This window comes from Aspergillus stella-maris (assembly GCF_047715825.1).
Source record: "Aspergillus stella-maris strain CBS 113639 unplaced genomic scaffold BDV14scaffold_2, whole genome shotgun sequence".
Classification (NCBI taxonomy): domain Eukaryota; kingdom Fungi; phylum Ascomycota; class Eurotiomycetes; order Eurotiales; family Aspergillaceae; genus Aspergillus; species Aspergillus stella-maris.
Window position 1 is genome coordinate 39,272 of NW_027396796.1, and position 12,690 is coordinate 51,961.

General features: G+C 50.3%; 6 protein-coding genes across 6 annotated transcripts; 3 read left to right on the plus strand and 3 right to left on the minus strand.

Moving 5' to 3' along the window:
* Positions 1 to 1,455: 1,455 nt before the first annotated feature.
* BDV14DRAFT_162742 (mitochondrial K+-H+ exchange-related family protein) lies at positions 1,456 to 2,187 on the minus strand. The gene has a single exon (XM_073766924.1). It carries the CDS (start codon positions 1,969 to 1,971, stop codon positions 1,525 to 1,527), a length of 447 nt encoding a protein of 148 aa, XP_073633188.1. The 5' UTR covers positions 1,972 to 2,187; the 3' UTR covers positions 1,456 to 1,524.
* Positions 2,070 to 2,547, plus strand: BDV14DRAFT_39998 (uncharacterized protein). Its single transcript, XM_073776686.1, has one exon. The coding sequence runs from the start codon at positions 2,167 to 2,169 to the stop codon at positions 2,461 to 2,463; it is 297 nt and encodes a 98-aa protein (XP_073633189.1). The 5' UTR covers positions 2,070 to 2,166; the 3' UTR covers positions 2,464 to 2,547.
* BDV14DRAFT_162744 (phospholipase D regulator) lies at positions 2,188 to 4,095 on the plus strand. Its single transcript, XM_073766925.1, has 2 exons — positions 2,188 to 2,859; positions 2,915 to 4,095. The coding sequence occupies exons 1-2, from the start codon at positions 2,595 to 2,597 to the stop codon at positions 3,775 to 3,777; spliced, it is 1,128 nt and encodes a 375-aa protein (XP_073633190.1). The 5' UTR covers positions 2,188 to 2,594; the 3' UTR covers positions 3,778 to 4,095.
* Positions 4,096 to 4,129: 34 nt separating this feature from the next.
* On the minus strand, positions 4,130 to 4,636 carry BDV14DRAFT_194930 (cupin domain-containing protein; the record flags this gene model as incomplete). Its single annotated transcript, XM_073772062.1, has 1 exon — positions 4,130 to 4,636. One exon carries the CDS (start codon positions 4,634 to 4,636, stop codon positions 4,130 to 4,132), a length of 507 nt encoding a protein of 168 aa, XP_073633191.1.
* A 473-nt stretch (positions 4,637 to 5,109) lies between these two features.
* Positions 5,110 to 8,604, plus strand: culA (cullin culA). The gene is made up of 6 exons (XM_073776687.1): positions 5,110 to 5,508; positions 5,568 to 5,657; positions 5,733 to 5,802; positions 5,867 to 5,883; positions 5,933 to 7,961; positions 8,026 to 8,604. The coding sequence occupies exons 2-6, from the start codon at positions 5,608 to 5,610 to the stop codon at positions 8,212 to 8,214; spliced, it is 2,355 nt and encodes a 784-aa protein (XP_073633192.1). The 5' UTR covers positions 5,110 to 5,508; positions 5,568 to 5,607; the 3' UTR covers positions 8,215 to 8,604.
* A 1-nt stretch (position 8,605) lies between these two features.
* On the minus strand, positions 8,606 to 12,483 carry BDV14DRAFT_40080 (putative Avl9 protein). The gene is made up of 9 exons (XM_073776688.1): positions 12,301 to 12,483; positions 11,936 to 12,040; positions 11,606 to 11,848; positions 11,453 to 11,480; positions 11,339 to 11,399; positions 11,032 to 11,283; positions 10,942 to 10,982; positions 10,758 to 10,895; positions 8,606 to 10,707 (listed from the first exon to the last, which is right to left on the minus strand). The coding sequence occupies exons 1-9, from the start codon at positions 12,360 to 12,362 to the stop codon at positions 9,112 to 9,114; spliced, it is 2,526 nt and encodes an 841-aa protein (XP_073633193.1). The 5' UTR covers positions 12,363 to 12,483; the 3' UTR covers positions 8,606 to 9,111.
* Positions 12,484 to 12,690: the final 207 nt, after the last annotated feature.

Sequence of the window (12,690 nt, forward strand, 5' to 3'; positions counted from 1 at the left end):
GTACCCAAGCCTGCCACCGTCGGACGCACAGTGACGAACCTGAAGCCTTCCGCTTCCACACAACTGACCGAGGAAACCGCCTCAAAATCCACAACTTCCACTCTCCCAACTTATCGCCAAAGCCTCGTCTGACCGAGTTAATTAATTAAGAGTTCCGTCATCTGCCAAGCCTGAAGGAATACCTACCAGTACAAGGACGCTTGGACAAGGACCAACATCCGCAGTCAAGCAGGATGACATCGTCAAGAGGCAACCTGGACGACTACCGTCACTGAAGAAGATGGACATGCCTCCTCCCCCTTGACTGACTCAATCGTCCTCTCTAAGACAACCGCCGACTCCGAGCATGGGAATTCAGATGACACTGAGGGGCTATACACGACACCGAAGGCAAGTTGTTACGCTGAGCACGCCTAAAACTCCTCAAACTCCGTCCGCGACAGCAACACCAAGATTAAGAAACCAATTTAATACTTACCAGCAGCGTTTCAGCCCGAAGAAGTCACTAAAGCCGCCCATTCCAACTTCTTCCACCCCTGCGGCTCCCGATTCGTCCTCGTCCTTGATCCCTTCGTCCTGACTGGAGATTGCGGTGTTGCAGACTGAGCTTCTGCAGCTGAAGCTTTCTATACAAATCCACATGCCAGCAGACCATTTGATTTTTCCCAAATCAAGCGCCAGCACGATGACTTCGCAATACTTGGCGGGTGCAGAATAGTGGTGCAACACACATGATGGGAGGCTTGGGCGGCGGCTAGAAGCTAGAAGTTACGAGTGGAAATGCGGCCGTTTATGGCTTCAGTAGCGGTCATTTTCAGCTTCATTTTCACAGGTCCTCACATTCTAGTTGTAAACAGTGCACTCCATCAAGCATGAGTTTGTGACAATTGAGCTGGATTTTAGTTCTCTAAATGCTATTTCTGCGTATGTTACAATTATGGTTTCATATGATACAATAATGTCTATACAATCGCGAAAATTCAACCATGTTGCCAGCGCTCTGGCCGTTCGTCACTATTGCTTCTTCTCGATCGTCTTATCGGATGCCTCTGAGCTTTCATTCCCTTGCTGAGAGGGCACGGGCTGGTTGAGTTGCTCCGAGACTTGGATGATGGCGCGCTCCGCCTCTAGTGCTAGTCCGGGCGCATCAAGAATTGTCGCAAGCTTCTTAGCATCCTTCATGCGCAGCAGTATCTTATCATCGCTCTTCTCTACATTCTCCACCATCTCCTCGGCTGGCTTGTCGCGGTCCGTTTCTTCAATAGTCCGCGATACTCGCTTCGCGTACAGACCCACAAGTGCCGGATATGAAACTGGTTGCAGCAGACTCTTTTCGACAAGATACTGCAAGTGCTTAGAGCCATTCAATGCTTGCCAGTCGTCAGCAGAGGGAGTATACAAGATGATAATGAGATAGCTAACCTCGCCAATGCGACCATCCTCGGTACACAAGGTAGAAGAAGGGAATATTAGGAATTCTGCAGCGAATATGGTTAGCAGAGATCAGGCGTCGGGACTTGCGGCTTACAATGGAATCAGCGCAACCGGCGCTGTGAATGGGGAAGCAATCAAGCTCCACCACATCCTTCTCCGATGAAGGTCCTGTCGCTCTTTCGAGAGCTTGTGCAGCATGGGCAGCAGCTTTTCTTCCTTGATTGCATTTCCCGGAAATAGGACTTCAATCTTCTTAGTTCCGTGCGCTTCGTCGAGCTTCTTCTGAGTTTCGAGCGAGGGGATGCTTTTGAGCCCCCATTCTTCGTACGGGATCCTCTGCTGGACTTTATTCCCCCAAGAGACGAGATGCATCTTCCATCCTTTATCAGCCTCCTCCCATTTCGACCAGGTCTCCGCAGCCTTGTCCGTGATTCGATCTATGATCGAACGCTTCCCCGAAGCATCCTGGCCCAGAGGTCGAGCATAGATCAGAGCTCTTCTGGTAGAGATCGGGACGACGAATAATTTCAATGTCATGGCGCAATTGGTCGAAACTGGTTTCCTGCAGCGCAAGTTTCGGTAGTAATAAACCCTCGGTAGGGAGGCGCGGATAACCAGGAAATGTAGAGCTATCGGTCGACAAGGGGGAGCAAGCGATGAATATGATTCACAGAAAATATCATGCCTCCTGCTCTGCCCTCGTCCTTATGAAGAAAAAGGGAATATGAAACGATGGCGAAGATTGAGTCGAGCTGGAGCTTAGATTCACGGCGGCGAGTCGGGGGATTAACGTCATCTACACCAGCCACAGTCGACCAAGATTTGGTTCGTTTGATTGACTCGGAGATGATCCTGTTCCGATTGCGGCTAGTTCCCCCAACTGATCAAGGTCTCACCATACCCGGCCTTCGGGGTCTTCGCATCCTCTGCAAACTCCCATCGCTCGTTCTTTTCTGGGTCCTCGCCTTTGTTCTTTGCTCCTTTTGCGCCATCCGGCCTAGGCTACAAGCTTGCGCCACAGCGAGGTGAGCTCAGCTGTCGGACAGGCCTCTGGAGTCCCTTTTCCCGAAGGGATACGAGGCGATGCAGTCTGTTCCACTGCGGCAACTCTCAGCAGCTCAGCCTCACCTCGCCTGGAACGAGACTTGAACTCAAGGGCAATGGCCCAGGATGTGCGTGAAATCCGGGTCCAGCCTCCTGACTCCAGCCTTCCCTCGACCGATACGTTGACGGAAAAGCCGCCAGTCGAAGAATGGAGTCTAACCCATGTCGCCAGTGGTCAAGGCAGCGATAACCAGCATATGGATACTCATCGCACAGGATCAACGGCTCAGTCGGGTAGACTAACGCCCATATTGTCGCCTGATGTGGCGGACAATGCTAGGCCTAACCAAACATGGCACAGAACCCTGCGGACCCTACCAGGTAACTTCCCTTGTGATACCAATGGCGTTGGAAAGTTGAGATATTGACTGCTCAGCTTGGATTCGGTCCTTTGAGTACCCAAATGAAGATGTCGAAGCAAATGCTACGTCCCGATTACTGCCCGAACCGCCCAACGATGCCTTTGTCGCGCAACATAATCACTCGCCTTATGCAACATCGAAGCCGGGACCAAGTTATCAATCTCGCCGAGGAAGTCTAGAAGACAACAGGGCGGACCGTGAATCGCGCTGGAAGAGCTTTTCCAAAACAATCGCTTACCCGCGCGAAGCCGGCTTGGAAGAAAAGCTTGTAACGCCGGAATGGCTGCACGAGAATTACGGCGATTATACGTCACCATGGCGAGGGCAGCTTGAGCCGGACGAAAACACGGATGATCCACTCAAGCAGAAGCGGCGTCGCGAAATCTGGTTCAAGCGCTTCCACAACACCCTCCTGCAAAGTCCAATTGTGCCGCTGATCATACGACTGACGGTATGGTCTTTTTCACTCACAGCTTTGGCTCTTGGAGCCTCCATCCAGCGGATGTCGAGTGGATATTCACGTCCCCAAGGACCATCAGCATTGATGGCAATCATTGTCGATGCTGTTGCTTTGGTTTATCTGGTTTACATCACCTGGGACGAATATACAGCCAAACCTCTGGGGCTCCGTTCCCCGGCTGCCAAAGCACGACTCATTCTCTTAGATATCTTCTTTATTGTTTTCGACTCGGCAAATTTGAGCATAGCCTTCGAGTCTCTATCAAGCGCGGAAGGCGCATGTACTGTTGCGGAAATTAACCAGACATTTGCTCCTCGAAACGACCAAATCTGTCAACGCCAGATAGCTCTAGCATCTGTCTTGCTGATTGCGCTCATAGCTTGGCTCATCACATTCTCAATCAGTGTTCTCAGGTAAGCAGTCATCATCCAAAGCGCGATGTCTCATTAACGTCTATTGCAGACTTGTTGAACGGGTGTCGACAAAGTAAACCATCATATTACTCTGACGATCATCGTTATTCTTTCTTATTTTTCTTGATTTTATGGCTGGTACCATGTGGCGGATACTTATCCTTCACTTATTTCTCACAAGTTTCCTTGGTGTTGTTTATGAACGACCTTTGATTTTTGGATATCACGAATAAGTTAGGGTTGGAAAGCGTCATTCTCAGATACCCTACGATCTTGGAACACGGATGATAGTATACCCATAATTTTAAAGTGGCCTTGAACAAAGTCTCATTCACATCGAAATCTCGTAATCTATTCTACCCATATAACGGGTCTTTCACAAACCACCCTAACCCCTCAATATTCTCACGAACTTCATCCCCCTCGTCCTCCCGACCATAGCACATATCCCACGACTTGCCCTTCGGATAAGCACCGACCATCTTAAACGGTCCCTTTGTCTCCATAAGCAATCTATGTCCCACCCCAGCCGGAACAATAATCAAATCTCCCTTTTCAACGTCCGGCTCAAACCGATGAGGATTCTCCTCGCCCCCAAAACAAAGCCGCGCGGAGCCCGAAACAACGCCTAGGACCTCGTGCGTCGTTGAATGGAAGTGCGTTTCGCTGTACATTGTGTAGACCCAACTCGGTAAGACTTCGCCGATCTTGCTCAGATGCGCTGATAATTCATCTGCTGAGCCGTCGAACGCTTGGTGGTATATCAGGAGCGGCTTGTTGTGGATGGAACTATTGGGGATCTTCATCCACTCGGGGATCTCGCGGGCCGTGACGCGGATAGAGGATAGTGGGTTGACGTTCATCTTGTATGTAGTGCTAGTATATGGGTATGTTTGACCTGATTTATTGAGGAAAGATGCAGTTTTCCGTTCGGAGTGCTATGAGAGATGAAGTATGAACCTCTACGAGTGACGTCATATTTGTGGTTTTCGTGCTGATTTGCCTATCTGGGCCACAAACAGAGCCTCATCGGACCAGTTTGATATACTCCGAGGGATCAGTACTCCGTTGAGCCCCACGAGATCGTCTGTTTGTTTTTGTTTTCTAGTCAAGAGCCAAGAAGAGCATTCCTGTGCACTCTCAACATGCTTCAGGCAACAGGATCTTTGTTGATCGTTAAAGAGTGTCTGGCGCCTGTAGCCTGGAACACGGCGCTTAAGAGACCAGGCAGATCCTGACTCAGGAACACCAAAAAAGCCTCACAAACACTCTTTGTCTTGTCCAAAAGCAGAGTTTCCTTTCTTTAATTTATATCGTCTTTCAACGACCTTCAGTTGAATGAAGTTGAAAGAAATCTCACTTGCGCAGCCCCAGTAGTAGATGTATCAGACCACTGACCGCCTGCCGCAAACATCAGTTGTCCCCCACAGGCATTGACAGAGCACCCATTCATTCCATCCATCATTCACCATCCGACCCAACGCCACGCCTTTGTCGCGTCCACCTTATTTTATACCCTTCTCAGCCCGTTTTCCCCGGGCTCTTGTTCTGCTCTTCGCTGCGCAGCTGGTCCATCACTGATCACTTCTACAATAATCCTTCTTGCTTCACTCTGTGCTTAACGTCTCCGAGTACTTTCCAGCCGCCCACCGCTTAAAGCCTAAGAGAGCGTCAAGAGCCGCCCAGGTAACGTACACAGTTACAGTGCCTTTACCCCTGGTTACGACTCCCACTGGTGAGATATCCTACCCTGTACGTTAGTCACACCGCCCGCATCGCTGACAGTACGAAAAGTTCCTAGTTGTGTTTGCGGATCTTCTTTCCGCGAAGCGTCATGGCTCCGATGATTCCCCAGGCCCCTCCCAAGGATGACTTGGAAGAGACGTGAGTCTCCCATACCTCCTTGTCACCATCAAGGTATCTTGACGGTTCCCGCTTGTCTGAGACTAACAAATACAGGTGGCGTTTTCTTGAAAGCGGTATCAATAATGTTATGGTGAAGCTGGAGGATGGCGTGGATATGAAGCATGTATGCTATTCCCATCTGAACCGAACTTTCCTTTCTGAAGATTGCTAACTTGTCTGTCTCCTAGTACATGGCCCTTTACACGTACGTTCCCCGCAGCTACCACGCTATCGATGACTAACAGTTAGCTCAGAGCCGTCCACAACTTCTGTACCTCACACAAGGCAGTCAGCGGACATGCGATACATTCACAGCGGGGAGGTTCGTTGTGCCTCCCGAAATCTTTTCCTATCATATCCAGGCAGCTAACATTCGAGGAAGCACACTTGCTCGGAGAGGAACTTTATAAAAAGCTCGGGGAGTACCTGTCAGGCCACCTTGAATGGGTTTACAAGGAGTCAACGAGCCATGCCGACGAAGCTCTTCTGTCATTCTACATCCGTGAATGGCAACGCTATACCACCGCCGCCAAGTACGTCAACCACCTCTTCAGATACCTCAACCGCCACTGGGTAAAACGAGAGATCGATGAGGGCAAGAAGAATGTGTACGATGTGTATACGCAGCACCTTGTCAAGTGGAAGGAGGACTTCTTCCTCAAGGTGCACGAAAAGGTCATGGCCGCAGTCCTTAAGCTTGTCGAGAAGCAGCGAAACGGCGAGACCATTGAACAGTCACAAATCAAGAGCATCGTCGATTCGTTTGTCTCGCTCGGACTTGACGAAACAGATACCACAAAGTCGACGCTCGAAATCTACCGTTATTACTTCCAGCGACCATTCCTTGACGCTACCAGGACCTATTACGAGGACGAGTCCCGTCAGTTCGTGGCAGAGAACAGTGTTGTTGAGTACATGAAGAAGGCCGAGATCCGTCTTGATGAAGAAAAGGCTCGTGTTGGACTCTACTTGCATAATGATATTGCCAAGGACCTGACAAACACCTGTTTGGAAGTACTTGTCACTGCCCACTCGGAGCTCCTCCGCGATGAGTTCCAACCATTACTGGACAACGAACGTCAAGATGACCTTGCCCGGATGTACAAGCTCTTGTCACGGATCAAAGATGGGCTGGACCCTCTTCGCACAAAATTTGAGGCACACGTCAGGAAAGCCGGTCTGGCTGCAGTCGAGAAGGTGGCAGCAGAAGGCGACAACTTCGAGCCGAAGATGTACGTCGATGCTCTGCTATCGGTTCACACCAGATACTACAGCCTCGTCAAAGAGGCCTTTGGCGGCGAGTCCGAGTTTGTCCGATCACTGGACAATGCTTGTCGCGATTTTGTTAACCGCAACAAGGTCTGCAAGACCGGATCTACGAAGACTCCAGAATTATTGGCGAAATACACAGATTCTTTGTTGAAGAAGGGGTCAAAGGCTGCAGAAGAGTCGGAGCTTGAAGAGATGCTGGTCCAGATCATGACCGTCTTCAAGTTCATTGACGATAAGGATGTGTTCCAAAAGTTCTATTCCAAGATGCTCGCCAAGCGGTTGGTGCATGTCAGCTCTGTATCGGACGATGCCGAGACGAGCATGATCAGCAAGCTCAAGGAGGCTTGTGGTTTTGAATACACCAACAAGCTGCAGCGTATGTTCCAGGATATTCAGATTTCCAAGGATCTCAACGGCAGCTACAGGGACTGGCTGGATAAGTCGTTCTTGGATGAAGATGACCGCAAGAAGGTTGTGGACTCACATTTCCAGATTCTGGGAACTGGTTTCTGGCCTCTTACGGCACCTTCAACTGACTTCCTGGCACCACCTGAAATTGTCAAGACTGCAGAGCGGTTCTCCAAGTTCTACTACGACAAACACAGCGGTCGTAAGCTGACATGGCTCTGGCAGCTGTGCAAGGGCGAAATCAAGGCCAACTACATCAAGAATACCAAGGTTCCATACACTTTCCAAGTGTCAACGTACCAAATGGGTATTCTTCTGCTCTTCAACGAGGGCGACTCATTGACATACGACGACATTCACAAAGCCACCAGTCTCACACCCGAGATCCTCGACCCGAACTTGAGCATCTTCCTCAAGGCCAAGGTCCTCACCGTTAGCCCCGAAGGCTCTAAGCCCGGCTCAGGCGTGACCTACTCCTTGAACTACAACTTCAAGAACAAGAAGATCAAGGTAAACCTCAACATCGCCATCAAGTCCGAGCAAAAGGTCGAGACGGACGACACACACAAGACAATCGAGGAGGATCGCAAGCTCCTACTTCAGGTATGTTCTTTTTTTCCTTTTACTACCTATCCATCTCTGTATCACGACTAACGAACAACCCCAGTCCGCCATCGTCCGCATCATGAAGTCCCGCAAGAAGATGAGACACGTGCAACTCGTCCAAGAAGTAATTCACCAAGTCAAGTCCCGCTTCCCGCCACAAGTCCCCGACATCAAGAAGAACATCGAAGCCCTAATGGAGAAGGATTACATCGAGCGTCTAGACGGCGACGAGATCGCTTACATTGCATGATTCTTGTCATCTGCCATCGCTCGAGCACCTCCACTTCTCATTTCCTCTACTCTACTCTATTTCATGTCACATTCCTATCGATTGTCATTGTCCCCTGGCGTTTTTTCTTGCGATTGCGAGAACATGAGTCGATATGAACGTGGATCAACTTACTCTCTACACTTCCTAGCCAATTCTTTTTTTTTTTTTTTTTTCTGGAGTCTAATGTAGCTTTTAGTTCTTTTGAAAATGTTTTCTCTTCTACTGAAGAGCGCCTTTTATTGTCATATCCTCTCCCTCCTCACCTCCCCATCGCAAGCGCTTTCAGCATGATCGATCGCTCTGCGATTATTCATTTACTCCCTGCACCCTACCACTTCCTATCTAGATAAAGAATGAGATTCGGTGCACCGTATATTGGTATCTGGATATATATGGACAATTAGGTCGCGGTTCTATCGTCCAATGAAGTACGCTGTGATTTCTACCTAATTTAGTTATGCTATCTGTCCAACCCTAGCTTCCTAGGCGTGCATGCCTCCCAAAAACACAAAGTTCCACCCAACGTGGCATACAATCATTCAGTCCATCATGCAGAAAATGTAGCTATGTTTCAAGTTCAAGTTCAGAAAGAAAATAGCAGATTATGAAGCGTGAAGTATGAAATCTCAGAGGTAAATGAATATAAGTGACAATAAATGGTATGACGGTATCAGAAAAAGACAAAATAGAGAAAGGTACAGGCTATGCAAAAATGTACCTATATGTAAGTATAAGTATAAAAAGTAAATCCAGATGATATGTATCTGCGCAAAAGAAAAGAAAAAGATGACCGATGTATACAAACCGAGATCTCGAAAGGCGTGGCATGTTATATTGTACTTATGTAGAGAGCAGTCGTTCGCCAGTGTTAGTGCATTATGAAGACTTCGTGATGTCAGAGTCCCCCGAGGTTGAAGCGGGCTCGTTCTTCATTTCTGCGGCTGAGGCCTCCCCAACAGGTTTCCTAGGAGGAACCTCAGAGAGGTCAGGGACTGCGCTGGTCTCGGCGGGCTTCTGTTCCGATTCAATTGCGGCAGCTGGTACTGCTTTCTTGTCCTCGGCGGACACATCAGCAGCAGCAGCAGCAGGAGCAACAGGCACGGCAGCGGTATCCGGGTTCGTCCTTCCAACATCATCTGCCTCAGCTCGCGAAGCACTGAGGTCACGATCAAATTTCTCGCTCTCGGCCTCTTCCTTCGCCGACGCCTCAGGGATATCATCGCCTAACGAAGAAGGTGGTTCCCTAGACAAAGGAGACCGCGGATACCCAGAATCATAGTCATCGCTGCCGTTACTAGCGGGTTTAAGATTCAAGTCGAGGCTGTTATCGCGCTTGAAGAGGTTACTCAGGCGCTTGCGGCGACTGCCGCTTCGAGAAAGGGTAGAGGAGATAGACGAGTCCCTTTCGCTGCGGAGAGACTGGAATGATTGGCGGCGGCCGCGGTCCGAGCTCGGGTTGCGGCTGTCGCTGTTGAGCTCGTTTATGCCTGTTAACGTCGGCGTCGACGGTGATGTAACAGCTGCGCTTGCTGTTGGCGAAGGTGAAGTACTAGCGGACTTCTCGACCTTCTTCTCCTGCCATTCTTTGCGCTTTTCGGCGGCCCAGGAGCCCCATGAGCTGAAATAGGCGCCAGCCTTTTGGCCTGCCGCGCTAACGGAGGCTTGAGCCTGCGTCATATCGACGGCAGGTGCTTGGATCTTGCGGTTGGGGAACCATGATGAGCCGGACGTTGAGGTTGAGGCTGTTGGGGAGGTGGGCATTGTGGCGGCCCGGTCTAGGGACGGGCGCGGTGACTGGTTTGCGCTTGCATTTGCGCTGGTGTTTGCTGCCGCTTTCTCTTCGTTCTTCTTGCGCTGCGCTTCGCGCATGGCTTCGATGTCTGCCCAGAAGCTGTTGAACGCTGCAGAGACCTTCTTCTGCCCCGTGGAGATGTGTCGGCCGAGTGCTTCGCGGCCTTCGCGGACTTTTTCATCGAGGTGCAGGTCTGCAACTTGTTGCGAAATGCGTCTTTGCACGTCGTCAATAGTGAGACCGCCAGCGGATGGATGGCGAGGTTCAGCGATTGAGAATAGAAGTGCGTCGGATGTAAGGCGTTGAAAGAGGGCGTAATTTGAGGTATTTTTCCAGTGCACTAAGAACTCCTGATTGAACTCCAATGCTGGGTCGCCCTCGATGTTGTAGGAGTCTGGTTGAGTTCGGCCGCGACGGCTCGGGTCGTCCGATAGACTGTCGTTCAGTTCTTCATGATATTTGATGCATGATAGCAAGGCAAGAAGATATTCCTCAAACTGAAGTCTGATAAACTCTTCGGATCCCACGTAGCCGTGAGTCTTTGGTTGTTGGGGGTGAGCCTCGTCCCATGTCTCGTTGACGATTTGTGTGATGGCATCGATCCATCGCCGGTCGGCGGTGGACAATGCCAATGCGTTTCGTAAAGAAGGTGATGAAATATTAATCGTATCTTCGTCGAGCTAAAGATCCCGTTAGGCCTGGTTTCATTTCATAAGGGCAGAAATCGTACATTAATCAAAAGATCGCTATAACGGTCTTTCTGCTGCAAAAGCAACGAATTCGTAGATCCAACAACATATGCTTTCGTTCCATCGTCCGCCAGCAGATCCAGCTGCTGCAGAGGTGTATACGGTCCAAACATGCTTCCCTAGAGGGGTCAGTATATTTACCCACAAGATTCAAAATGGGCATACCTTTCCAAAAATCTGCAATGGAAGCCCCATGTATGCCAGCACTGCTACAGTCAGCATTCGCCTAAGATTAATTATATGTCCAGGTCATACGGGAGCTCCTGTCACTCGTCTTGAGCGATGTCGGTTTCTCGACTGTCTGCGCATAGGTGTCAAATGAGGGGTCTGCGCAGTCTTGAAGGTGGTTCGTAAGACCCGGAATGAGCGACACGAGTGAGAATTGAATCATGCAAAGGCGTTCGCATCTTGAGCCAAAGAAAAGCATCTTCGGTTGTAAAAGCAGAGCCTTAAACAAGACGAGCGTCTGATACTTGAACTCATGAATCATCTCGCGCAAGGACAGTCCTAGTATTGGTCAGTATATCGCTTCACCGCTTCGCTGAACGGAATCCGATCTCACCGAGTGTCTGATCCTTGAACTCATTCTTTTCGAAGCTGATAACCAAGCCCTCGCGGAATTTCTATCGGAACCTATTAGCAACGAGACTCGAACCCAAGTCAACCAAGCACCAACCTTCAAGATATCGTTATCCGAAAAGTCCCTGTGTCCAATCTCTACACATCAGCCTGGATCTCCAATGCACAACGCCTCCCTCGATGGCAAGTAGAACCACAATCCGGGCCCCACAGCCAACTCCAACCCCAGTATAATCACAGACAAACATACCGCTGCGCAAACCAAGCCGAAGTAACAACCGACAACTTCTCCCTCAACTGCCCCAAACTCCTCGGATTATCCGTAATGACCACGACCGCCTTCTGCACCGTCGAGCGAGTCACATCGGGACTCTTATGAACAAGCGACTTCGAATCAATCTGTCTCGAACAGGCGATACCGAATAGGGACGTCGCTGGCTCGGTGTCGGACCCTTTGCGGCGGAGCGTGAAGTATGAGAATTCCTCAGTTGACCTGCACCGGGGAGAGAAATCAATTGTCAGCTCGGTTGGGTTGGTACGGAGTCGAATGGGCTATTGCGAGCTTGGTTAGGCGACGTACATATGCGCGCCATCGGAAAGCGCCATAAATGGCAAAAGAGACCAGTCATTCTCGGCCGCGGGGTCGGACCCTTCGGGGCCAAAGCATAGTTCGATTTCAGGGCCTCTGTATAGTACAATGACGCGTTAGTCAATCATGTTCAAGCTCAACGTTTAGATGCAATGCAGTTCTAAGCGTCTGAAGCCAACAGGTGAGCCGAGCGTTTGGCGCATCGTACCGCACCGCACCGCACCGCAGTGGCTGGCCGGCCGGCGAACAGACGCGGCGCCGCAATCCGCATAACTATGAGGGTGCGGAGGTAGACAGTTTGCTTGCTCGCGACCACGACCCGGCTTCCAGCTGGCGAGTCAGAGTCCTGTACTCACCTCGCGTGATGGAAGTCAATGACCATAACAATAGGGTCATATTGGACCCGATCGAGCGACATGGTGCCAGTCGAGCAAAAACACAAGCCGGGTCCGATGCTGATAGGGGAGGGTAAGAGCGGAGGGGACAGGAGCCCTCGCGAAAGTGACGGAAAGACGGGCGGTCGAGTACAGCAGGAAGACAAACAGATAGACGACAACGACAATGATGATCAGGAATAGAACAAGGAAATAAATAGGAGGGGAGATGTTGCCGACTTGCAGATGGAGACCTCCTTTTGGTGGGCGGTGACGGCGACGGGAGGATGAATGGTGGATTTGGGCCATGGGCGATTGACGTCGTCGTTGTTATTTTTGATGGGCCTGTGGCTCCTCCAGCTCTCAGCTCTG

Bases quoted from the DNA above. Each gene is read 5' to 3' on its own strand.
- BDV14DRAFT_39998 (XM_073776686.1), top strand. From the start codon at position 2,167: ATGGCGAAGATTGAGTCGAGCTGGAGCTTAGATTCACGGCGGCGAGTC.
- BDV14DRAFT_162744 (XM_073766925.1), top strand. From the start codon at position 2,595: ATGGCCCAGGATGTGCGTGAAATCCGGGTCCAGCCTCCTGACTCCAGC. The intron at 2,860-2,914 runs GTAACTTCCCTT...TTGACTGCTCAG, and splicing joins AACCCTGCGGACCCTACCAG to CTTGGATTCGGTCCTTTGAG.
- culA (XM_073776687.1), top strand. From the start codon at position 5,608: ATGGCTCCGATGATTCCCCAGGCCCCTCCCAAGGATGACTTGGAAGAG. The intron at 5,658-5,732 runs GTGAGTCTCCCA...TAACAAATACAG, and splicing joins AAGGATGACTTGGAAGAGAC to GTGGCGTTTTCTTGAAAGCG. The intron at 7,962-8,025 runs GTATGTTCTTTT...GAACAACCCCAG, and splicing joins ATCGCAAGCTCCTACTTCAG to TCCGCCATCGTCCGCATCAT.
- BDV14DRAFT_40080 (XM_073776688.1), bottom strand. From the start codon at position 12,362: ATGTCGCTCGATCGGGTCCAATATGACCCTATTGTTATGGTCATTGAC. The intron at 11,481-11,605 runs GTATGTTTGTCT...GATTGGACACAG, and splicing joins TCGGCTTGGTTTGCGCAGCG to GGACTTTTCGGATAACGATA. The intron at 10,896-10,941 runs GTATGCCCATTT...TGACCCCTCTAG, and splicing joins CATTGCAGATTTTTGGAAAG to GGAAGCATGTTTGGACCGTA.
- BDV14DRAFT_162742 (XM_073766924.1), bottom strand. From the start codon at position 1,971: ATGACATTGAAATTATTCGTCGTCCCGATCTCTACCAGAAGAGCTCTG.